The following is a 26304-nucleotide window of genomic DNA, read 5'->3' as shown; positions in this document are numbered from 1 at the left end:
CAACACAGTAAATGTGTCAAGGCAATTAAGGTCTCAGCAATGAGAGCCAAACATAAACAGCGAGGGTTTTCCCTGATGGTGAAATTTTACTTAATTACGTAGCAGATAACCCACGGGCAATGCATAGAAGCAGGCGATCTGCAGGTTTTGATTTATAAAAATATTACTTTGGCTTATACGGAAAATCTAACGGTGTGGGCAATACTAAATATTACTTTGGCTTATAGAGAAAATATCAGAAAATATCGGTGTGGGCAATACACGATAATACAAGTTGGTATGACTTATTTTGCAATTGTTGTAAAATAAATCAAGTTTACATTTAAATTTAAAAAAGAAGACTTATAATAAGATTCCCCCAAATATAAATATCAAATCTGTAACTGACCTCGTTCACGATCACGTATCCTCAAATGACGGAACTGACTGGCAAGGTCAGAGTTCATTGGGTCTGCACGGCCAGTCTGGGGCTTGTACTTTGTCTTTTTCTTGTGTGGGGTAGGCTTTCTGTTACACTTGGTGTACAGACTCTTTTCTCGTTCACGCTCCAGGGAACTGAACTCAGAGTCCTCAGAATCTGTATTGCCTTCTGATAAAATAAACCAATATTGCATTTTGAAGTATATATAACGTCATTATCACATTTTCTAAAATATAAGACAATTTCCAATTCTAGGTGTTAATTAATGAAGATGCTTGCACTTTCTTTGTTCTCTTCACACAATATAATGTGAACAACTGTGTCAACTAGCCTTTCCTCTACAATAGATATACATTCAGATACCATATTTACTAGGAATACTGTATGGAAATTCAAGAATTAGTATCCTATAGTTTCTGAAAGTATTTTCCAGTAGTATCAATCAAAATTCCTTATGACATCATAACAATGATATATTATAATGGGCCTTAGACAGGCTACCAGCCCCTTAAGTTCTTGTAAAGAATTGCCCACCTGTAACTTAACACAAGATTATCTCCCCTTGTCTGAATCTTAGACCAGAGCCAATCTGATAACAAAATGGAGCCTTACTTTTACGCTGCTGTGAGCGAACTCTCTGGAGGATACCATCAGGAAGAGCATCATTCACCGAAGCATAATCTGACTCTGGTGTCGGCGAACTCACCACATCCTATAAGGTCAATGGTCATACATCATTAGGGTTTTCTGTTGCATAGTATAAAATGATTTTGAGAGGCAGTGGCAGAGGGTAGGAATGGGTAGTTAAGGGTGGGAAAAATAAGGTAGGGACAAATGTACTAAGATATACTATGTAGAAACTCTGCATCCTAAGTCAGTTGGGTCATAAAAAAATGTCAAGACATCACAAGATTCCAAGTTAAATGAGTACATGTATATCTAACATGGAACTTTACCATTGAAACTGAATGTTTTACTTCAACTTAAGCAGGATCTTCTAGTTATAAGGGTTGGAGACAGCAAAGATTGACTCTACTTGCAAACCCTCCCTATTTAGCATGGAGACTTCGGATTTGGGACAATTTTTTAAGACATGTCTTACTCTTTGCTCATAACTATAGAATTCCAATTAAATAGAAAGTTTGTCAAAAGAAGGTCTATATTTAAACACATGCAACCTTCCCCATGAAAATTCAAAAAGTTGACATGGATCTGACATGTAGTTTGCTGGACCAATTTTTACATAGTTTTACAACAGGTGGCCGTCAAATTGCCATGGTGTCGCACTATGAGGTCTGAAATAGGATTTCAGGAAAGTTAGCTTCTAGATAGCATGAATGTTTCAGATGGTGCAGATTGGTCTGGATGTACATTATGGAGGTGCAGTATAAAATGACAGCTTGGATAGATGGATTACATACCTTGACGGTAGCGTAATCTGAGGAGATCTCTATGTGTTCTGGCAAGGCCAGGGGAGCCTGTATAGTACTCTTGGACGGCTTTCTTCCTACACCAAACTGTAATTAACAATTAAATATAAAACATTCAGCATGTCAAGACATCTATATATACACCTATCAATCCAGGGTCTGGACAGGAATCTTGCAATGAAATTTAAGGCCCTTTTAAGTAAATCTAAGACCTTTTTCAGTAAATCTAAGGCCTTTTCTAAGTAAATTTACGGCCTTCAAAAACTGTTGACACATACATTCGAAAGACAACAAAAATAAATAGTTAACTTTTACATACAATTGGGCATCACAAAATCTTTTTAGGGCTTTTTGAAGGCCTGTACGAACCCTGAGATGCATCTACCATGATCAAGTTTTTCTAAAGGGAGCTTATCTGGACTGTGATTTCATAAAAACATTATCATCGCTTACCTGCAGATTTCATTAACACTTACCTGTGGATTTCATTAACACTTACCTGTGGATTTCGTGAGTGATAGAGTTCATTTTCCCTCCAGATAGTTTCCTCTGAACTTCTCCGTGAATCATCATCCAGACGACCTGGAAAGTGAACAGGAGGCAAATTGATTCTAACATTCCGTGAACACCTGAACAGGAGGTGTACATCCCTAGCCCACAAGCCCATAGCTACATGGATGAACCATAGACAGGACAATTAGCCTAGTACTAGTCACACTAAAGGTGCATGTGTCAACAATTACTATGTATGGAAGGTGTTTTGTCTACAAAGCTGAAGTGTCTGATGACAAAGATCGAGCTTTTTAATGTAATCACATATAGCAGAATACATAGTAATATATTTATGTACCTACCATTATATGTACCTTAAGTTTCCAGAGTTTAACTTTTCCTTGGTGTATATTAGATTTAGTCTTAATGACTAGTACAATTTTCTGGTAATATTACTGTGTATGACAGAGATAAAACTCATACTTAACAGATCCTATCTATTTGGGTAATCCTCTTTATACTACACTCTTAACACCGAGACTGTACCATACAGCAGCAACTACATTTGGTGGAGCTATGAGAAGATGATCAAAATTTAAATCACAGAAGCCAATGAAATACTTTTAAAACAGATCTTACCTGCCTAACTTAGGTTTTAACTCATAAACTGTTTATGTAAATCTGGATAGAACTTGAGCATTATGAAATTATCGACATAAAATGACTTTACTTGCCTGAAAACAAGTAACCTTTGATCATTTTAAATGATTGGCAAAATTTTGAATATACAATGTACTTTTATTACACAGATTTTGGACAGAATAACACTTTTTTCCATCTTTCATAAATTCTATGCCTCTATATCTTTATATAGTGATATTTTAACCTCCAAACAAAAAATAAACTTAGTCTTATTTTATTGGTGTTATAATTCATATAGGCAAGTGTTAGATATTGTAGTATATATATATATGTTGATTTAAGATTAAAAATGGTCATTAAAAATTTGACAAAAAGCCTGTGTACACCCAGAGTGAAGGTTGTGAGTGAGGAAGGTCTAATTTGCCTCCTCTCATACAGAACTCTGTAGACATGAAAACAAAAATACAATATAGCATAATGTGAAAAGATATATACACAATGTAGATAAATTATTTCACGAAACTACATATAGGATAGCAATAAGAACTACATATGAATAGAAATGGTAAATGATTTCAACAGAAAATCCTGAGCTTTACAATCTTACATAAACTATCATTGCAAATAATGATAATGAAATCAGATTGATGAGAAATGAGTAAAGATTCATGCTGAAGACTAAATGAAGGGACGACTTTGCTGGTGATGATAATAAGGCCAAAGTCACAGTTCAGACCATTATATGTAACCATCACAGGTTATACATGTCCAGACAGAATAAATAGTTATCAAGTGCAGGAAAGAAAGTGTCACATGGGTGAATATATTAATCATTTGCTGGATATAAATTCTATTAAAAAGTGCATGTACAGATTAAAAGGGTCACAAAATTCACAGGAAAGAGGTAATATTTCAGTAGAATCTTCACAGAATTAGATATTTTAAGGAGCAATCAAATGATTATTTAATGGAAAGGTCACATGGCCATTTTTAATGGAAAAATAATATGAGGAAAGGTCACATGAATATTTGATTGAATGGTCACATGATTATAGAAGGGAATGCCAAAATGTTTATTACAAAGAACACTTAAATAGAAAAGTAGACAGAAAACTAACACACTAGCAAAAAAGTGAAGTAGACAATCGTGTCCAGCTGTATATACGGATGGTGCACATTAAGTGAGAGATTTTGAAACTGTAGAAGTGTGGATACATAAAAAAGAAACTGTAAATAAAAAAGCAAATTTGCAACTATCAATTAAAACAGAAAACAATCAACAATAATACAACAAATCTATCAAATTAATAGATGCTGCAAGAGAAGATTTATAAGTTTGGTTAGGCATGCGTTCGTCTGATACATACACAAAAACACATAACCATTAACAACATTTAACTGTATATTCCTGTCACATCTCCAGTTAATTCTCTGGTGTTAATTACATTTACTTTCTTACATGTCCCCTACCAGCTATTACAGCGAGTATAGCTATAGTAATACATGTCCCCTATCAGCTATTACACCGAGCATATCTATAGTAATACATGTCCCCTACCAGCTATTACACCGAGTATAGCTATAGTAATACATGTCCCCTACCAGCTATTACACAGAGTATAGCTATAGTAATACATGTCCCCTACCAGCTATTACACCGAGTATAGCTATAGTAATACATGTCCCCTACCAGCTATTACACCAAGTATAGCTATAGTAATACATGTCCCCTACCAGCTATTACACCGAGCATAGCTATAGTAATACATGTCCCCTACCAGCTATTACACCGAGCATAGCTATAGTAATACATGTCCCCTACCAGCTATTACACAGAGTATAGCTATAGTAATACATGTCCCCTACCAGCTATTACACCAAGTATAGCTATAGTAATACATGTCCCCTATCAGCTATTACACCGAGCATAGCTATAGTAATACATGTCCCCTACCAGCTATTACACCAAGTATAGCTATAGTAATACATGTCCCCTACCAGCTATTACACAGAGTATAGCTATAGTAATACATGTCCCCTACCAGCTATTACACCAAGTATAGCTATAGTAATACATGTCCCCTACCAGCTATTACACCGAGCATAGCTATAGTAATACATGTCCCCTACCAGCTATTACACCGAGTATAGCTATAGTAATACATGTCCCCTACCAGCTATTACACCGAGTATAGCTATAGTAATACATGTCCCCTACCAGCTATTACACCGAGTATAGCTATAGTAATACATGTCCCCTACCAGCTATTACACCGAGTATAGCTATAGTAATACATGTCCCCTACCAGCTATTACACCGAGCATAGCTATAGTAATACATGTCCCCTACCAGCTATTACACTGTAATGATTTTCCAAAAACAGTAATAGTGACCTTGAAATTGACCCAACGACCCTGAAACTCGAACTTGTCAGATATATTATGGTCCTTGGTAATTGTGCGAAATTTGATCAAAGTCCCTCTAGGAATGAAGCTACTAGAACGCTGACCAATTCTATGTTATATACACATGTATGGACAGACAGAGAAGATACCAAGTCCATCCCCCAGTTCCAAAAATAGGGGACTAAAAATAACAAACTTCTCTAAATTTGAAATTCAGCAAACAAAACCAGAATAAATAACATCAATAATTCTAAAAGTAAATTGATATATACTCCATCCACCCCCACCCTTACCCAATTTTTCTTTTAAATAAAAAATTCGGGAAAACCATGAAAAAATTCTATTGAATCGATTATATTGTATCACATTCTTGATATTATAGTATGTTTCCAGTAGCAGAAAAATAGTGACTTTCCTCCTAATGTTCCATCATCAACACTGTTGAGCAGGCTTGTCTAGTCAGTTAGGAGCATGCATTATCTTGACACTACAAGGCAGGTATATACACTGGTACACATTGCGGTTAATGCGACAACAACATAGGCACCCAGCCACACAGCGATGCAGGGTAGGCCGCGAGTGTTAACATAAATCTTCGAGTATAAATACCGTGTCATTACTCTGATCTCCCTTCCACAAAATCTTATTCAATGTAACTGTCATATCATACATTTCAAAAATTTTGAAGATTCATAAATGTTTCAAATAAGACAGAATACAAGACACTATTGTAAGTTGGTATTTCCGAGAACTTGTCTACTTTTCATTAAAAAAAAATAATCACTTTTTGTGAATAAGTTATTACATTTAACTTACATAATATACAAACCCTTTCTAATCATCTAATTTTTGATAACCAGAAAATAGTTTGCAAAAATAATTAATAAGTATTGAAACAAACATCAAACATTTCACAAGGTATAAATCTGAGATTCGCAAATGACAATTTTTTAACAGGCCTGCAATATGACAGAATGAATTGTACAGGATTTGAGGGAAAGAGATCAGGCCCGACACTCTCCAATGGACATTGCAACTAAAACAATCACCGTTGTCCGGATTGATTAATTTGGCATCAGAGGGGAATGTGCTCGCCTTCTTCTGTGGTCGTCGCGGTTCATTAATGGCCCAGGCTGACGGGAGGAAGGGGAGAGAAAAAATATAATCATGTGGTACTCATGGCAATGTCAGGCTGGAGCCTGGGTACAGACCACCAATACTGTCAAACATTCTTAGTGTATACTGGACACCTGGTAGAGAATTAACGGACTACAGACCGCCAATACTGTCAAACATTCTTAGTGTAAACTGGACACCTGGTAGAGAATTAACGGACTACAGACCGCCAATACTGTCAAACATTCTTAGTGTATACTGGACACCTGGTAGAGAATTAACGGACTACAGACCGCCAATACTTAATACCTGATAGAGAAAAAGTGGCCTTTAGATCGGCAAACTGATGATTTCCTTTTAATCTGAAATCCATGTAAACCAGGTTCTCGACCGAGAAAAGATAAGACTGCAGGACTATTTAGTAGCCAAATATGTAGTACTGATATGTACACATGCATTTGGTCTACCTGTATGTCAAAACCTAAATGATTAAACTCTATCTATCTTATTACTCATGAAACTATATACATAAATATTGCAGGAAAATGGCATATAACGTTTCTTATTTTAATATATATACAATGGTACAACTGCAGGATTAAATCTAGGATCATTAACAGCCAAACATATTATATACAGTAGAGTATTGAATAAACCTGTATCTATTTTGGAAAAACATGTTAATAATTATTAAATACTATTATTGATTTGTTTGAATAGTAACAAGATGCTTAATTCACTGTCTGCTTATTTATATAAGTATTTTACTGTTTCCTTCATGATAAATAATCTGAATAAATATCAAACATGTCTGTTTCACAAGAGGGTGGATAATTTAATATACGAGTCCTTTAAAATGAAACTACCCTTCTAAAAAAAATATGATCTGGATAACATATGACAAGGTAAAATTGTGATGTTTAGTCACATTATAGTTACATCTGTTGTCTAGTTTTGTGCAAAATCAGTTTCTTGATTAACATGTTTCTAGATTATCTACACATATTGATAAGGTACATTATATACAATGAATATCAGCCATCAGTTTAAAATATCAATGACAACATCTGCGAGTGGGAACAATTTGTACACAATATAGTGCTCAACTGATATCAAAACAGAAGGATTTCACAGGAAATCAGGAAAGAGAGCCAACAACATTAATCGTGAAGGAAATCAGGGCAACAGCCACAATACTGCAAATGATTGTGGTGTAGGCTGCTGAAGAAAAATATGGAATTTGGTAAGATTTGTTGAGTACTTGGTAGGTGCATATAGAAGTTTCTAGCTATTGTAGAGCAAGTGGACAGCCTCATCTGATTTTTTTTTTTACATCATTCAAGAATATTTATTGGACCAAATTTCAAAATGTTTCCTTAGTTTAAGCTTCAAAAGTCAGGATATATATAATATCAAAAAATTAGGTATGGTTGTGAAAAAACATCTTCAGTCACAAATTTGGATGTCTAAAGATAATGAAATTTAACGCTGGCAATATTATGCCATAAAGATTTTTTAATTGAAAAGCCAAGCAGATATAAATAAAATTTTGTTTTACATATCGGTGATTCTGTTTGATTAACAGATCATTAAAGTTAAGGGCACGGACATAACGTACAAGGTGACTTGTAAGCCAGAGATATTGATTTAAATATTCATTTACTGGGACAGTAACGAGAGGTATGACAAAGGGAGATAACTAACATCAATTTTGATCCAACAGGCACCACTAATGTTTAAGTCTACATGGAGAAATTACATTGGCCGTCAATAACAGGAAAGATAACTCAGTCTGTAAAAGCAATATCAGTGCTGTCACAACAACAAATACAATTAAAGGTCAGTATCAACATTGGATGCTTAACAATGACTAGATCTAAAAAGCGCAAATCAAAAAGTTTTAAAAACTGGTGGCCTAAAGTTGAGAGACAGGAAGAGAAAATAATAGACATAGAAAGGTTCACATAGAATATATGTGTGCAGAGTCAATGGAGTGCTTTCATATGTGGAGGAAACGTGGAGGAAAAAATATCTAAAATCTGCTGAAAATGAAGTCTGAGGCAAAAAAAAACCAATGAATGGCAGATGGAAGCGAAATTTTGGGATTTCTTTTGGTCCAACCACAAAAAGCTAACAAAAAATTTAATCACAGAAGCCGAAAGATTCATTTTTCATTCCATGATATATCCACCAATCACCTTCATCTTCTTCCTTCACTGCAAGTTTCATACTGTATGACTTCCTGAACTGATAGTGAGGCTCTCTGTCACTATCTGCCTGTTCCAGACTGATTGTGCTGGTGAGTTTGAGTTCTCGTTCCAGAACAGGGCAGGATTTGCGATAGATTTCCTTTTGAGCGTCTGTATGGAGAAGATTGGGGCAGACATACAAGCTTTTTAATTTCTACAAATTTTACAAAGATTGCCTTAAAGTCTTCAGTACACATGACTGCTATGAGCTGTTTCACAAAGCAAAATCCCTTCAGATGAACTTGTTCCAAGATTTTAACAAGTAGTCCAAAACAAAACTTTGTAAAACATGTGTGAAGATATCAAATAGACAAAACATTAGAATTAAAAAAAAAGTTGTGTAGAGCTGTCAAGAGCATGACTTAGTCCCTGTAACAGTGAATTCTCCAGGTATTATGAGATAGTTTAGTGGTAAATTGTTCAAAAGTGTGCATCATCAATGTGTATGTATGCAGTCAAACAGTGGCTATCTAGAGCGATAGCTTTCACACAGAGACAGAAAACCCTAATACCATTATGAAATGGGAACAAAATGTCAAATGTATAGAGAAAGGAATGAAACACCATCAAAACAAATGCATATATACAATAATTATAGATTCATCATAATTCAATATCCATACAATATATACTGAATACATCAGAAATTTGTAAATCCCTATACAGATATACAAAATCCATACAAGAAATTCAAAATGCACGATCTCCCGACATACCTTAGCAAATCAAAATGAAATTTGTTTTTATCATTCATAAATAATACATATCAAACATATAAAACAAAATTATAATAAATAAATTTATGGTTTGATTATATGATTATGAATAAATAATTCAACTTTAACCTAATTTAACTTTTAAATATCATATCACCAGTCTAAAGTTTACATGACTCTATCATGCCTCCCATGCTAACAGGTAAAATTTTATTTCCATGCATAACCATCAACAATTTTGTTACTGTTTAATTAAATTGTAACACACAGCAGTAATATCGCTGTTCTTTAAGAAATTTTCTTCTGAATTGATCGCTATTCCTCTACCCGGTATCAGATCAAAGAGACAATCTCTCTGGGGTTAAATAATTCTGAAGTGTCCGGGTGTACAAGAAAATTTCAAATTTCTTTTGTCATACTTTCAACTTAAGCAATGAAAATTCAGATATGAGCTACAAATAGAATATGGAGGAATACATTCAACTACCAAAACCAGTCCACACATTTTTGTAATAAATATATTCCCAGGTTCATACCTGCGTGGTCTCCTGGGCGCTGACGGATCATACTGGGACGAACCAATCGTTCACCATTCTTTAGATCAAACTGATAGGGGGGTGGACAGGTTGGACTTTCTGTGCGCGGTGGTGGGGAAGCCGAGGACGGGCGCTCCTGTTCACTGTCAGACGTTGGCCCCCCACGAAGGTTGCTTGGCTGGTCATAGATAGGTTCAGACTCTTCTGTACTTTGGCTAAAGAGAAGTATTAGTAAAATATTATGTAAACCAGTTCAACTTATCAACATTTATCGACTAAAATATCTTTCAAATATTAAGAAATCATAAAATATCATAATTTATTACTGAAAAGAGAAGAACTGCTAGACATTTCAAATACAACTTCAAAGCTGTTGAACATTTCAAACACAACTTCAAAGCTGTTGGACATTTCAAACACAACATCAAATCTGTTGAACATTTCAAAACTAGTCAGCATTTAAGATAACGAAATAGATGGATACTAAAACAAACTTCATGTTTTGAATCTCAATACAAAATATTGTTCTCCCTTTAGGTTAAAGGTATCGTTAGAGCCATTTATTGATGGAACAAGATATTACAGTACTTACCTGTTACTGGTACTACTTTTGGTGGTGGGATAGATTTCAAACGGACGGGGGAGTGGGGCTGGGGGACGCTTCGGGTCAATGGAATGGCCATAAGCTGGAGGACTGCTAGGGACACTGTAGTAGGACTCGGACACACTTTCTCTTTTGTACCATGCCTCCTTAAAGAATGGGATGTAGATAGGAGCTGTAACACAGAAAAAAATATCCGCTTTATTATTCAACACTCACAGACAATCCACATCTTTAATAACAATTACACACAGAAACTCAATACTTATAACTTTAAATGCAATAGGAAATGGCAAAAAGAAAAGATGGGAATTTTTCAAAATTCCAATGAATACTCTGCTGATCTAGAGTTTATTGATGAATTTTACGTTTTCCTTGTCTTAACGTAACACAATGTAGCATTTGAGTGACATCTCAATCTGACCACACTATCCCTACTTTTCCTGCTTTAACACATCTTCAGAAAATTTGTTCCAAAGACAAGTTTTTTCTACAATATCAAATTCTATTTAACTTCAAATTGTACAAAGTTTTCTTCCTTCTCTTTACCACAAACATCAGTAAATATTTGCAGAAAAGGAAAATAATAAGATATTTCATCAATTAAGCTTTTCCCTCGCTACTTTAAATGAAACCTTTTTAAAATAGAGTTGGACAGTCATTTTTAATCTTCAAATTCATCACTGAACATAAAATAGTCTACAATGCATCAATCACTTACTCTGCTGTTGGAAATTGGCAGTAGTCATTTTGAACTCTCCACCAAGAAAATCGGCCAACTGGTTGCCTTCAGAAATGAGATTTTGACTTAGCTCGTCCTTGAAGAAGATGGCCGACCCTACGCTATCTGTGACAGCTAGGATCAAGATTGGCAGCACCTGCATTTGGTTTCGCAAACTTTCCGCAAACGCCCTGGATCGTGAATAAGTGACATGTAAGGCATCAAAGCTTTCCACAAAACAATACATGTTTAAACAACATATACTATAACTACTGATATTTATTTGCATACCTTAACTTTTGAGTAAAAATATTATATGGAGGTGGTCTAGTTCCATATTTACAAAGGAAAATGTATTAGGTACAAATCTAATCTATAAAGACTTCCTCTTTATTAAGTTTTCGGTTGTTGAACTTGTTTTGAAATATGGGACAGATTTCTCCCTTCATTTCGCGTAACTCGCTTTATAACAGTCATTCAATTAACCTCATTTAGCGTAACTCGCTTTATAACAGTCATTCAATTAACCTAATTTAAAATGTTGTTGAACTTCTACTAAAAATCTCAATATTTTTGAACTACTACAAAAAAATCACATATTTTTCTTTATATCATTGAAGCTGATGTATGCTGTGCTCTCAGTATTTATAAATGTTGTTTTTTTTCAAAATCTGATCACACATTCTTTTTGAGACTTGGCAAACACAAGGAGTGAAAATCAAATAGATTCATTGTAAAGTTAAACTGACACGGCCAAATATTATATGGGACAGAAATACATGGGACAGACAGGAACTGGGAGTATAAAATTTACAACTAGAAGCTAAGAAGTAAAAGACATTACATACTTCATGGTTGCAAAAGAGGCCTTTCTCTTGGTGGAAAACACAAGTATAAACCCGTGGAACATGTGGTAGTCTTCATCGTCCTTAAACATTTTGGACACAAAGTTGTGGTAGGAAGAGATACAGATCTCAATCTTCTGTTTGGAAAAATCTGGACTGTTGTCGACATTGGTCTCCATATTGATGGTGAACATAGAACTCGGATGATCAATGTCAATCTGGGTGGGGTTACTGTTGAGCAGGGGCCCAAGGGGGATCTCGCAGTCGAAGGGGTCACCACACATAAGACACATCCCAATCCTGAAGACAAATCAACATGCATAATACAGAGGGCATTTCAAAAGTTGAAGTAACTTGTGCATATCGGTAATCTATTTGTCTCTTTATTTGACAATTTGGTTTGGTTTGGTTTATTTTGTTTAACGTCCTATTAACAGCCAGGGTCATTTAAGGACGTGCCAGGTTTGGAGGTGGAGAAAAGCTGGAGTACCCGGAGAAAAACCACCGGCCTAATGTCAGCACCTGGCAACTGCCAGAGTTGAAATTTGCCAGTCTTATTTAGAAATCAATTTGAGAATTTACACTTACATCTTCATCTATTTGCGTCATGTGATAAACATAATCTTACTCTAGTGGCTATGGAATACAGAATTAATCAAAAATGTTTATTAATAAATTTTATATGACGTAAACCACTGACGTAAGCTCCTGATATCAACCTTGTGGCATCATATCCTCCGCCAGAACTTACCGTAGATCAGGTTCTAGATCCTCCGAGCACGGCCGGGACAAGCTAGCCTGACCAGAGCCTCGAACCACCATAATTAGTGATTCCTCTATCTGTACAGGTGAAAACCTCAAACCATGATCTTCTATGTCATCTTCCGCTGGAATGTCTTTAAACTCACATCGCAAACTGAAACAACAAAGCAAGAAAACATCAGCACTTTTCTTTAAAGGATCGTAAAAATGAAAGTATATTTCAAATATAAGGTAATTTTAAATGAAAATTATTCAACTTAAGTAAGTCTAACCTGGAAATCATGAATCATATGGACGGAGGTTGAAAACATCCTAGCTGACAAGCTGCTTTCTAACATGCACCGACACTAGAATATTATATTTAGGCTAAATGACCTGAATTTTGTAATAATCATATGCTGTCCAATATTTCATAATACTGCTGTATGCCTCATATACTAATCTATTGCGTTGAATTTTACTTAGTTGATACAATGCAATGCCAATTATTCTTGCCAACTTGACAAGGACATTCCATGTTTATCGATGCTGGAAAACTTTTACCAGATGGACTGGTCTAGATTACTCTGATGTCATAAGTTAAAATTAAGGTGATTACTGGGCTTTTTGTCTTCAGAAGAAAATTTGTTAGATTTTGAAAGAAGTTTTTTGGAGTAAACTGCAAATTTTTGGAATTAGACATCAATGTGAAAAGGCCTCATATTATTGGCCCAAAAAACCTCCATTAAAAGCCCCGGGTTATGATGTCAAAATAGGCTATCATACAACATCTGTCACTCAAACTGCAACAATGTTGGTTAAGACCAGACCTGCGTGCCAGCTCCTGTCCCTTGTGAGAGAGAATGATGTGTTCCTTCTCTGTACAGTCAGGATTGAAGGCATGTAGGATGATGATTGGCACACCGTGTAACGTTTGGTTTTCCTCGCGCTGCAGATCTTCCAGCAGCGTCGTTTCCAAGCTTGAACGTACATACTCCAGAGAATCTCGTGAATTGTACACACATAGACACCCTGTAACATCATGATACAAAGTGTGGATTGTTAACTGGATATTATTTCAAGCTCATCATGAAGTTATCAGAAAATCAACTAAAATATCATCTAATGATGCTATCACCTTTTATTTCAAACTTAAGAGAAAACATAATAACATCCAATTATCAAAGAAAATATGTACTAGTTTGAAACAATAGGTGGCTGAACTCATATTCAGCAATTAAACAAACTTTGGAAAGGTCACAAATGTCACAACAGTCACAAAAGAAGATCATAACAGAAAGATTTAGAGAGCTCAGAGAAATGTAAAACAATATGAGAATCGTAGGTCCAAGAAACAGGTTTATTTCAAAAGAAATCACAAAAGGTCATCAATAGGACAGAAAATGTCATAAAAGTTCACAAAAGATCACAGATCAGCCACAAAAGGTCAAAGATCAGTCACAAAAGGTCAAAGATCAAAGATTAGTCACAAAAGGTCAAAGATTAAATCCAAATAGGGTAAAGATATAAATAAACCAAGGTCAGTGAAGGTGATGACAGGTTGAGGTAACACAACATTATACTGTAAATCACTTATATTTCGCGTGGGATTTATTTTCGCGTTAATTCGCGAGGAGAGTCAAACGCGAATTCAAATCCCTCGTGAATATTTATATAAGAATGACAAGAATAAGTGGCATCCATTTTGAATCTACCGTAATCTTTAGATGGTAAACAGACATCGCCGTTAAAGTAATAATAGAATAATAAATTATATACTTATATCAGAGTGTAATTTTATATCACAAAACAATATATATGAACTCTCCACATGACAATATCGCCGACCTGTTAACGTCATTCGCGAATTTGAAGTCATTTTGAGATCAGAATTCACGAAATTATGTATTCGCGAATAAGTCGAATGAGGTGAGTTCGCGAAATTAAGTACTCGCGAAATATAAGTGATTTACAGTAATTAAGACATGAAAAGTAAAAGGTCAAAACAATATCATAAAAGGTCAGAGGTAAAAGGTCAAAACAAAATCATAAAAGGTCAGAGGTAAGCAGAAAAGACAAGACATGGAAATACTTACCATGTGGTTTAAAGTTTGCAGTAGCAAAAGAGTTATATTCTAACCTAACATCCTCTTCTATTGGTCGATAATCTAAACTATACACAGCATTTCGATAGGGAAACATATCATGATTGCACATATTCTGAAATGATAAAAGAATTAGCATTTAGGAAGAGGTTCAATATATATAAAAACAAATTCACTGAACTTACATGTATAATCCCTATTCATAGAACAATGTTTTAGCTCGTTGTTAAGATGTACTTCATGTAAGACTTTGCAAGATATATATAAATATATATAAAAAAAATTCTGGTTCTCAGTATTAAAATAAAACAAAAACCAATATTTACCGCAAAGCCTTTCTGCCTTCACAGGCATCTCCACGCAGATCATCATATTAATTGATAATTTGTTCAACATATTCAGATTTAATCATGCATGGTTCAACTAATACATATTTATTTGAAATGGTTTCACTGATGCTCATTTCTTTACAATGGACCACCTTACCTGGATTTTCTTATAATCGACCAACTTACCTGGATTTTCTTATAATCGACCAACTTACCTGGATTTCTTTACAATGGATCAACTTAACTGGATTTCTTTACAATGGATCAACTTAACTGGATTTCTTTACAATGGATCAACTTAACTGGATTTCTTTACAATGGATAAACTTGCCTGGATTTCTTTACAATGGATAAACTTGCCTGGATTTCTTTACAATGGATCAACTTAACTGGATTTCTTTACAATGGATAAACTTGCCTGGATTTCTTTACAATGGATAAACTTAACTGGATTTCTTTACAATGGATAAACTTAACTGGATTTCTTTACAATGGATCAACTTAACTGGATTTCTTTACAATGGATCAACTTAACTGGATTTCTTTACAATGGATCAACTTAACTGGATTTCTTTACAATGGATCAACTTAACTGGATTTCTTTACAATGGATAAACTTGCCTGGATTTCTTTACAATGGATAAACTTGCCTGGATTTCTTTACAATGGATAAACTAGCCTGGATTTCTTTACAATGGATAAACTTACCCGGATTTCTTTACATAGTTCCTCAGCTAGGCCAGCCTTGCCTAGCAGCACCAAATTCAGAGGCTTCATTGAGCCCTCACTTTCAGATATAGAGGGTGGCTCAGACCTGACAATACAAAGAACAATATGTGTCACTCATACAAACTACTAGTTCTCTGTCAGACATACAGTTCCAGTCTTAACCTTTATATGAGAAATAATTCAGCTATCTAAATTCTGTGAAATTTACGAACAATTCAGATAATTTTACTTTTCACAGGCCAAGCTGATTAAACTTTTAAGAACATGTCATGTATAAGTATTTTTCACACAAGTAAGCATTCTTGGTGTTGTGAGATTGATGACAAGGATAACGTTACTATCGATAGGAATTGCAATATGGGGATATCAAAATCTGCTTTGGCCACAGATGCTCAAGAATAGCCTGACTGAATAATGATCAATGAATATCTAATGACCAATTATCATCAGTTGACCAAAGAGTGACCAAATGTCGTCTCACCTGAAGGTGCGTCCCTCGAATATATTCTGTAACGCTACTTCTGCACACGCATGTTGAAAGTAACACCTGTCTCGTGATGGACATTCCATAAACCCAAGCAGGTTGAAGAGGATGACTTTCCTTTCTTCGTCCAGGCGGTCCATCACACGATACCTGGGGTATAGAAAAGGACATCTGGTATCTATTCTTTTGACAACAGGTGACTTATAGTGGTGCTGGGAAGACTTTAAGTGGTGCAGGGATATGGTCCAATAATGGGACCTACAGAATCAACAGTATAGACACCATGTTTAACCTTGAATAAGCCCCTCGCCTAGTCTAAAAGTTTAATATATAAGATTGCAGAGGGTTTATTTTCTAACGACTTTCAGCTTATTATCTTAAACAAGAGGCCCAGAGGGCCTGTATCGCTCACCTGGATTTCATGAGATATGAAACAAGAATGATGATTAAGTATATTTGTCACTGGTATTGCTTTGTCAACATATCATAGGCATTTCATATGGGTACGTGAGTTTTTTTTGCCAAAAAATGCATTAATCCATGAAATGAAATGGACTTTTGGGGCAACCCAATAGGGATGCTACCACACAAATGTGAGTGATATCCATTGCTAAGTTTCAGAAAAGAAGTTGTTTAAGCCAATTGACCCCTTTTGACTCCGCCCTCTGCACCCTGGTGGTCAGTTCCTTCCTTTATAAATTTTGAATCCCTACCCAAAAGGATGCTACCAGTCAAATATGAGCTGTTTCAGAGAAGAATTAAGTTGTTTATATCAATTTACCGTAGCCAAATTGACCCCTTTTGGCCCCACCCCTCAGCCCCCTGGGGGGTCAACCCCAAAATTTGTACAATTTTGAATCCCCACCCCATGCATGACCATGCTACCATACAAATGCAAGTGATATCCATTGCTTAGTTTCAGAGAAGAATTTGTTAATATCAATTTAACCAAATTACGCCCCTTTTGGCCCCACCCCTCAGCTCCCAGGGGATTGACCCCGTCATTTGTACAATTTTGAATCCCTACCCCAGGGGGATGCTACCAGACAAATATGAGCGATATCCATTGCTTAGTTTCAGAGAAGAAGCTGTTTATATCAATTTAGCCAAATTGATCCCCTTTGGCCCAGCCCCCTCAGCCCCCAGGGAGGTCGACCCCATTATTTGTATAATTTTGAATCCCGACCCCAAAGGGATGCTCACAGTCAAATAGGAGCAATATCTATTGCTGGGTTTTGGAGAAGAAGTCGTTTATATCAATATAGCCCAATTGACAACATTTGGCCCCGCTCCTCAGGCCCCTGGGGGGTCAGCCCCATCATTTGTACAATTTTGAATCCCAACCACATAGTGATGCTGCCAGGTAAATATGAGCGATATCCATTGCTTGATTTCAGAGAAGAAGTCATTTATATCAATATAGCCCAATTGACAACATTTGGCCCCGCCCCTCAGGCCCCTGGGGGGTCAGCCCTATCATTTGTACAATTTTGAATCCCCATCCCATAGTGATGCTTCCAAGCAAATATGAGCAATATCCAATGCTCGGTTTCAGAGAAGAAGTCGCTTATATCAATATAGCCCAATTGACCCCTTTTGGCCCCGCCCCTCAGACCCCTGGAGAGTCAGCCCCACCATTTATACAATTTTGAATCCCCACACCATAGTGATGCTACCAGGCCAATAGGAGCAATATCCTTTGCTTGGTTTCAGAGAAGAAGTCGTTTATATCAATAGAGCTAAATTGACCCCTTTTGGCCCCGCCCCTCAGACCCCTGGGGGTCAGCCCCACCATTTGTACAATTTTGAGTCCCCAACCCATAGGGATGCTTCTGACCAAATTTGGTCAAATTCTGATCTGTGGTTATGGAGAAGAAGTCAATTGTTGACGGACGGACGGACGGACGGACGGACGACGGACGACGGACGCTACGGTTCAAAATCTGCTTTGGCCACAGATGCTCAAGAACAGCCTGACTGAATAATGATCAATGAATATCTACTGACCAATTATCATCAGTTGACCAAAGAGTGACCAAAGGTCGTCTCACCTGAAGGTGCGTCCCTCGAATATATTCTGTAACGCTACTTCTGCACACGCATGTTGAAAGTAACACCTGTCTCGTGATGGACATTCCATAAACCCAAGCAGGTTGAAGAGGATGACTTTCCTTTCCTCGTCCAGGCGGTCCATCACACGATACCTGGGGTATAGAAAAGGACATCTGGTATCTATTCTTTTGACAACAGGTGACTTATAGTGGTGCTGGGAAGACTTTTAAGTGGTGCAGGGATATGGTCCAATAATTATAATGGGACCTACAGAATCAACAGTATAGACACCATGTTTAACCTTGAATAAGCCCCTCGCCTAGTCTAAAAGATTAATATATAAGATTGCAGAGGGTTTATTTTCTAACGACTTTTAGCTTATTATCTTAAAAAATGATGATTCAGCAAAAATGAAGGGGGCTTATTTGTGAGCAGTGGCTTATTTACAATAATCAACTTTTGGCTTGAAGCTGAAAAAGGGCTAATATAACATGTAATTTTGTAATAAGGAAACAAGGCATCGCAAACGATACAAATCCCCTCGCGTGCTAACACATGAACTCTGACGCAAAATGGGGGGTGGGGTTATTGCAGGACATTGAAATAACATCAGTTGTCATTTGCACTGAACTGCAATATACATGGATGGGCTTATTATCAGGCATGGGCTCATTGCCAGATAAATATGGTATATATTGTTATGCATTCAACAGTATCTGGTTACGCATCACACTAGCAACTTCATTTCCTGATAGTTATTATAAATATGTGTGTATCTAAATGCATATATAAACATTTTCCTTTGTTCAGAAGGTTTAATTGACCCATATATGAAGTTTGGTCAGGATCCGTTTAAAAATGAAGTCGCATTACAGCGCTGACAAAGATTTACTATAAATAGTAACGGTGACATTGGCCTTGACCTTGGCGCCCTGAAACACGAACTCGTTCGAGGTATTCCCATGCTGGACCCATATATGAAGTTTGGTCAGGATCCGTTCAGAAATGAAGTTGCAAGAGTGCTGACAAAGATTTTCTATAAATAGTAACGGTGACCTTGACCTTGACCTTGGCACTCTGAAACACGAACTCATTCGAGGTATTCCCATGCTGGACCCATATATGAAGTTTGGTCAGAATCCGTTCAAAAATGAAGTCGCAAGAGCGCTGACAAAAAGTGAACATCCGTACGTACGAACGGAACGCTATATCCCCTCCCCGACTTTTGTCGCGAGGGGATAATTATAGTTTCCTGAATCTTAACCATTTTCAGTTGTGAGTGTAACCAGATTGTCTAAAACACTTCAAGGAAGATGATACGACAAAAATGATATAGCTACATGGTACAGAACATTTGAGATAACATGTAATTGTGTAATATGGAAATTATAGTTTCCTGAATCTTCTCCATTTTCAGTTGTGAGTATAACCAGATTGTCTAAAACACTTCAAGGAAGATGATACGACAAAAATGATATATCTAGTCATGGTACAGAACATTTGAGATCTGACCATGACAGTACACCAAGCATAAATAATATAGGGTATGGATCATGAAAATATCTATTTAAAACAAAAGTACCATCATCAGTACAAAGTTCACCTCACAATGTATATCAGTATATACCTCACACTAGAATTAGGGGGCGAGTTCACCAACTGGAATCTATATTGCAATAAATGTATACCAATGTTTTAACAAAAAAATAGATTGCAATGTTTTAAGGTAAAATAGACATAGTTTAACTTAGGTTTTACATTGTAGAAAGCATTAAATTATCATTATCATGAAACATATTTGACTCTGGGAAATAATAGTTAACTCCCACAGCAACCCTCAAACCAAATATTACAATTCTAGTACACTTATAATGGAGTTTACTGATACCTTTCAACACTTGCGGCAAAAACTTGACATTAGATTTAACATAAAAAGACTAAGTCCAAAATGTTTAAAAGAAAAAATCTGATTTTCTTCTCAAAAATTACTCATTCCAACTCCGGATAATAATAGTTAACCCTCACAGCAACCCTCAAACTAAATATAAGAACACTAGTTCAATCATAACGGAGTTTACCGATGCCTTTCAACACTTGCACCAAAAACTTAACATTTCGAAACCAACACCGACACTGAGCCGGGGTGACAACATAAGATACCACTCTCTTCGAGAGGCAGGCTAAAAATAATCTTTGATTACTAACAGAGAAAATACAATTACGTAGAATACGCTTTTTAAATTTTGATTCCTTTAAAAAGTTCACAAAATCGATCTTACAAAAGCAAAACTGATAATTGAGGACTGGACCTGTGTCAAAGTCGGCTTGATTATTGGACTGGACTGACCTAAGGTCAAGATACACAAACCGCTATTTTTAGGGAGAAATTTACCACTTTATTCTGTCTTACTTTTAGGCATCTAGGTTTCTGACGTTTGATTATGTTTGATGAGGGAACCTTCAATTCAAACTTTTTTAACTACAAACTAGCTCTATAAGCTACAATAGGACCATTATAACTTTTGACCTTACCGGGGATCATTCTCTATAAACTTGGTTATGGTTCGAATGTCCTCTTGCGTGATTGTATTCGGGGTGTTGGACATGTGAATGAATATCTCCAGTTTCTCCCAAAGCAGTTCCTGAAAATCATGTCGCGCGGCTGTTTTGAGGTCGTGCTGATGAGCATCATACACCTGTTCACGTTCGTACTGTTTGAGATCAATGTAACAATCTTTGGCCTCAAATGAAAGGTACGTCTCTTCCAAGGACTTGCCAGGCGACACTTCTGGAGTTTCCTCCAGTAACTTTTTAAATTGCCGCTTTAACCTGCAACAAACAAGCATGTGATTAGCATAATCACGTCTTATTTATATCAAATGATAAAAACAAACTTTGTTTTATCTATCTTACAACAATTACGATTACAATTAAGTTATATCAACTTTATCCATCCCGCTGGTTGAGCCAGGTAAAAGTTTGTTTTTTAGGAGTTTAACATCCTTGCAACAGCCAAGGTCATATAATGATGGGCGTCAAGGACACCTAGAGGAAGAAATCAAACAACAGAGAGAGAGAGAGGGTGGTGAGGAAAGAAAGGAAAGATTTAAAATTTTAAGTGTTCCAATGGGCATAGGAGATCTTATTTTGGTCTCTTCAATGTCCCCTAAACTGAAGACATGGAAGAAAATCCTCGAGGGGGTCCACTTTTAGTCATCTTCTACGATCAACATGCCAGATAAAAGCTCACGAGGCCTAGGGGTCTTACTGCAGGAAGGAAACTGGTGTACCCGGGAAAAATCCACATGGCTGGGCATGTGACCCTATAATTGTTCGTGTCTGTCAAGGGAATCAAACCCCTGCCACCTAGGTAAAAGACGAGCATGCTACTACTATGACACACGACCCATAATTAGGTTATATCGACTTATATCAAGCTTAATGGGCAAATATGAACTGACAGTTCTAAAAACATACAGGAATATCGCTACTTAAAGAAGCTAAGGTAAATATCAAATCTGATTATTTATTAAGCATGGAAATTATATCATCGTCAAATCTTGATGCAAAATTGATCAAAATTTAGTCCAAAGTAAAAAAATGTCAAAATTTAAGAAAATTAGAACTCTATGATAATTTTCCAATTGGACTGCACAGCATTATTGTTGGGCCTTAAAAGACCTTCATACAGACATCAGCATCTTTATCACTATCAGTTAGTGCAGGATGAACTCTGCAAAACTTGATAAGCAAATTTTTGGCAGCCAGATGGATTCTATGCACAAAGTCACTTCATGTGCATGCCCAGGCAGAAAATGGTTGGAGGCACATTTTCTGGTTAGAGCATAAAAAGAAATCTATTTTAAGGGAGAGTATATATATGATGACTTAATTCTCTGTCTTATAAAGAAAAGAAACCTGCTCTTTTTTAGTGGTGAGCGGTTTTATCAGTATACCGGTAAATCAAGATTCTATGAAAAAGATACATACTGCAGCACAATTTTGGCATATTGGTACACTCGGGGCCATTCAGGAATCTTCATATGTTTTCGTAAATACAAATTTTGAAAATATTTGATCATGAATTTCGTCTCATTTTTATAATAGAAATTTTGCAAATATTTGATCAACTGCTTTCGAGTTTTGTTTTCCGAGTGTAAATATGAAATAATAAAAAAATTCACTTTCATATTTATTGTTTTCAAGACAATAAATACATAAAAAATTTATGCATTCCTGACCTCAGGCGCATCAAGCGTCTGGTTCACCGTTTTCAAAATAGTGGGTATCATAGGAGCCAGTGATAGTACAGGTTTGTTAAGCCATGATTACATTCGTTTCCTTCATGATTGCTTTGCTTCTGGCTAAATATTGTGATACGTATCATGATAAGTATCATGGTACGATGATCCTATATAACAATATATCGCGAAACAAATTGTTTTGCGATACCCATACCTACTCTTTACCAAGACACATTGCCACACTTGTGATACCTACTGAAGTTTCCTGTGTTGTGCTTGCAGGGCGTTGAAATGGTTACGAAAGCATGTCTCTGCATCACAGGAGGATAGGAGATCAAATGGGATGCGGGTCTCCTGGTAGTTATCAACAAAATGAGGAGTCGTTTTCCAGCTGTCGTTTTCGTAACACACCTCCACAAAATACTCATCGAAGTCTGGGTGTTGTCGGATCAACCGTTGGCACGTTGTCCAGCTGTTATATATATGTGTATATATGTATATAGAAGTTATTAGATATACATTGTATGCCTGATTTCAACTTATTCATTTATTTTTTATAATTTTCAATCCTTCATATCAGGTAACATCAAACAATATACATCATGATGATGATATCAAAATTTAATGTCAGTGGTATTTCATAATGCTATACAGTGGACCCTCGATAATCCGAACACCTTCGTTCCCAGTCCAAACCGTCCGGATTACGAGTTTTCCGGACTGCCGAATTTCGTGTACCAGGTCAAAAAATTGTCGTGTAAGAGTTATCTCCCTTGATTATATACAATCCGGGACGTTTCATAAACACGTCTAATTGTCAGATTTTTTAACAATAAATATACTTATGTTTCTGATATGATTCTTGTTTTGTTTTGTAGAAAGTAAAAAATAAACTATGTTTTTAAAAGAACATGTAAAGTGAAAGTTGTTTTATTTATAGCGGGCATATGTGACCTACAAACAACACACATGTGTCACGTCCCGGAGGTTCACAAACAAGTAGAAATTACAAACGTTAAATACCTTAAATAAAATACCCGGATTTTACAACTTTCCGTCAGTCCATGTTTTTTTTTTATGATTTTTACGTACCAGAAACCCCAATTGGCAAGCTATCTATTTAAAAGTAAGCGACACCAGCGAGAACTACCCAAGATGTCCGATAATTATTAAACCCGTATTCACTTAACAATGTGACGCTTAGTTAAGTATCAGACGACTATTGACTAATTTGTGTGTAATCAACCCAGTTCTTGTGATCACTGCTTAATACGTAAATGTGTATGTAATTAATAACATGCATCTTTCAATGAGTCGTCGTTTCACGTAACGGTGTTACAAAGCCGATATCCGTGTTTACCCAATACAAGTGTTAATGATGTTAATTACCAATCATAAATTTATTACATGTATTTGAGATTGATTAATTATCGTATCACGTACTGTATGTTTGTGCATAAATTCTGTAACATTTAGGTCGCAGAGAAAAAGCAAGGTACCTTTATAAAAACAAAAGCTACACATTGTAACACAGGTAAACACCCAGGGCTATGACCTGGCAGCGGTCGCTATGACTACGCACAGTGTCAAGCGATAGTCTGTACAGCTGTCGACACGGGTGACTTGCCCCGACATTTTTTTTCTCCTCGTGGTGAAAAAATCGTCCGGATTATTGAGGGAAATTTACTAATGAAAAGTACGTTCCGTTCCCAAAATGGGCTTCCGGAATCGGAATCCGAATTTCCGGACTGGTGAGTACAAATAACGTTACGGAAATCCGTTCCCGTGCATTTCCGTCCGGACTGCGAGTTTTCCGGACTATCGGCGTCCGGATTATCGCGGGTCCACTGTACATTAGAAAATCTTTTACCAAATACTAATGTCTTTTCTACTTTACACTTGAGGATGTTTTTTCTCCAAATTATACTGGGTTTGCAATTAAAGTGGATGTTATAATTTCAAGTATTTTAGGACTAATATTTATGCTTCCTTATAAATGGTTCATGATCATTACAAGTTTAAGATTAATAACTAGCCCAGAAACATTCATTTAACATCAAATATCCCTTTCTTAACTGATGTATTGTTACCTCACAAAAGATACCAGTAAAATAAAGATACCCTTGATCTAGACACTATCTTTTCTCCAACTCAAACCCTTGATCATATCCCAACCCCATTCTTCAGAACATTTGCTAGCTACAGCACTGTGGTCCCGAAGCTTTGACTATCTGCCCTCTAACCCACATCCCTTGACATCCTCTATGAGCCATGGACTATGAACTGATGTCCCTGAACCCTAGTGAACTCTGACCTTTCTGTGATGGTGTTGAGGTCTGGGAGGAAGTGCTGGAGGACATCCGGTAACTGTTGAAGATAGTGACTTTCCCGCCTGCGTATTTGTTCATCACACAGGTGCTTGATGTGTAGTCGGAACAGTTTGCGAGCAGAGTCCGTTCCAAAATGCTCAATATAGTGTAAAAAGTCGGACTCCTTTTCCAACTTTTTGCGCGAGGGTGCCCACACCGCCTTCGGGTCGATAATGTTGATGCGCAGCAGACTACGGTAAGCTTCTGTTGCCACATCTAGTAATTCCTTCCGCTGTCGAACAGCTTCGGAGAATTGAACAATTTTTGGTCGTGTTTTAGTTTTGTCAATCATATGAGCGAGTGTCAAAAATGCCTGCTCTACATTGACGTTTTCGTGCGCCGACGTCCCCACAAGTGGAATATTATTCTTGTACTCGCGCTTCGACAAAAGCCGTTCCACTTCCTTCACATAACGATCATTAGCCTCGTCTGTTTTTGTCGTTACCACCACAACAGGTTTCTTTGTCTTTATTGCACCATTTAATAACAATGTAACAAACTCCACTTGTTGTTCCAGAGTCCGTTGTTGATTTTGACTAACATCAAAACAACATATATAGCCATCAATATTAAGTTTACCCTCTGGCATCAGTTTCTGCTCATAAGCACTGTCCGTTTCCATGCCTGTCAAAAATAAAACCATATAATAAATGAAATCATGTACATCTGCACATATGGTCAAGGACAATCAGAATTTGAATTTCACAGCGATACCTAAGGCACTTGACTATTACATCATCAGCACATGCCGGACAGCTGTTATTACAAATAGAAAATCAACAGGTGTTTCTCAAAGAAGTTAGTTATTGATTTTAAAAGCAATGAATGCTCATTTCATTCTGCAGCTAATTCTAATTATAATCCTAGTCACATTTGAAGCAGTGCCTGAAAGTCTGTCCACTCCAGTTCTGCCCTATTTTATACTGGTATTGCCAATGCTTCATTCAACAGATACAAATACAATTAAGATATCTAGAGAGAAATGAACAGTTTTGTTAATGGTTATATGTATGTACACCATCTGACAAAGGTAGCAATTCACTCTAAATTTTTATTGTAAAGTCATACTTAGGCTT

The 26304-nt window shown here is 36.4% G+C and overlaps 1 protein-coding gene across 3 annotated transcripts in view; it reads right to left on the bottom strand.

Annotated features, from left to right (window-relative positions):
* The window catches only part of LOC117336257 (rho GTPase-activating protein 5-like), a 91668-nt gene that overhangs the window by 38714 nt on the left and 26650 nt on the right, over positions 1–26304 (bottom strand). For all 3 annotated transcript variants that reach the window (XM_033896730.1, XM_033896731.1, XM_033896732.1), the window contains exons 3-19: positions 25174–25852; positions 23116–23331; positions 21148–21444; positions 16561–16713; positions 16059–16164; positions 15013–15136; positions 13747–13948; positions 12927–13091; positions 12179–12475; positions 11331–11521; positions 10601–10784; positions 10009–10223; positions 6441–6524; positions 2351–2433; positions 1843–1938; positions 1034–1133; positions 389–589 (exon numbers count right to left, since the gene is read on the bottom strand). In XM_033896730.1, coding sequence (XP_033752621.1) covers positions 389–589; positions 1034–1133; positions 1843–1938; positions 2351–2433; positions 6441–6524; positions 10009–10223; positions 10601–10784; positions 11331–11521; positions 12179–12475; positions 12927–13091; positions 13747–13948; positions 15013–15136; positions 16059–16164; positions 16561–16713; positions 21148–21444; positions 23116–23331; positions 25174–25852 — 3393 coding nt within the window. The remainder of the gene's footprint in view (positions 1–388; positions 590–1033; positions 1134–1842; positions 1939–2350; positions 2434–6440; positions 6525–10008; positions 10224–10600; positions 10785–11330; positions 11522–12178; positions 12476–12926; positions 13092–13746; positions 13949–15012; positions 15137–16058; positions 16165–16560; positions 16714–21147; positions 21445–23115; positions 23332–25173; positions 25853–26304) is intronic.

This window comes from Pecten maximus, chromosome 10 (assembly GCF_902652985.1).
Source record: "Pecten maximus chromosome 10, xPecMax1.1, whole genome shotgun sequence".
In the NCBI taxonomy this organism is placed as follows: domain Eukaryota; kingdom Metazoa; phylum Mollusca; class Bivalvia; order Pectinida; family Pectinidae; genus Pecten; species Pecten maximus.
Note: the sequence above shows the minus strand (reverse complement) of the source record. Positions and strands in the feature narration are given on the sequence as shown.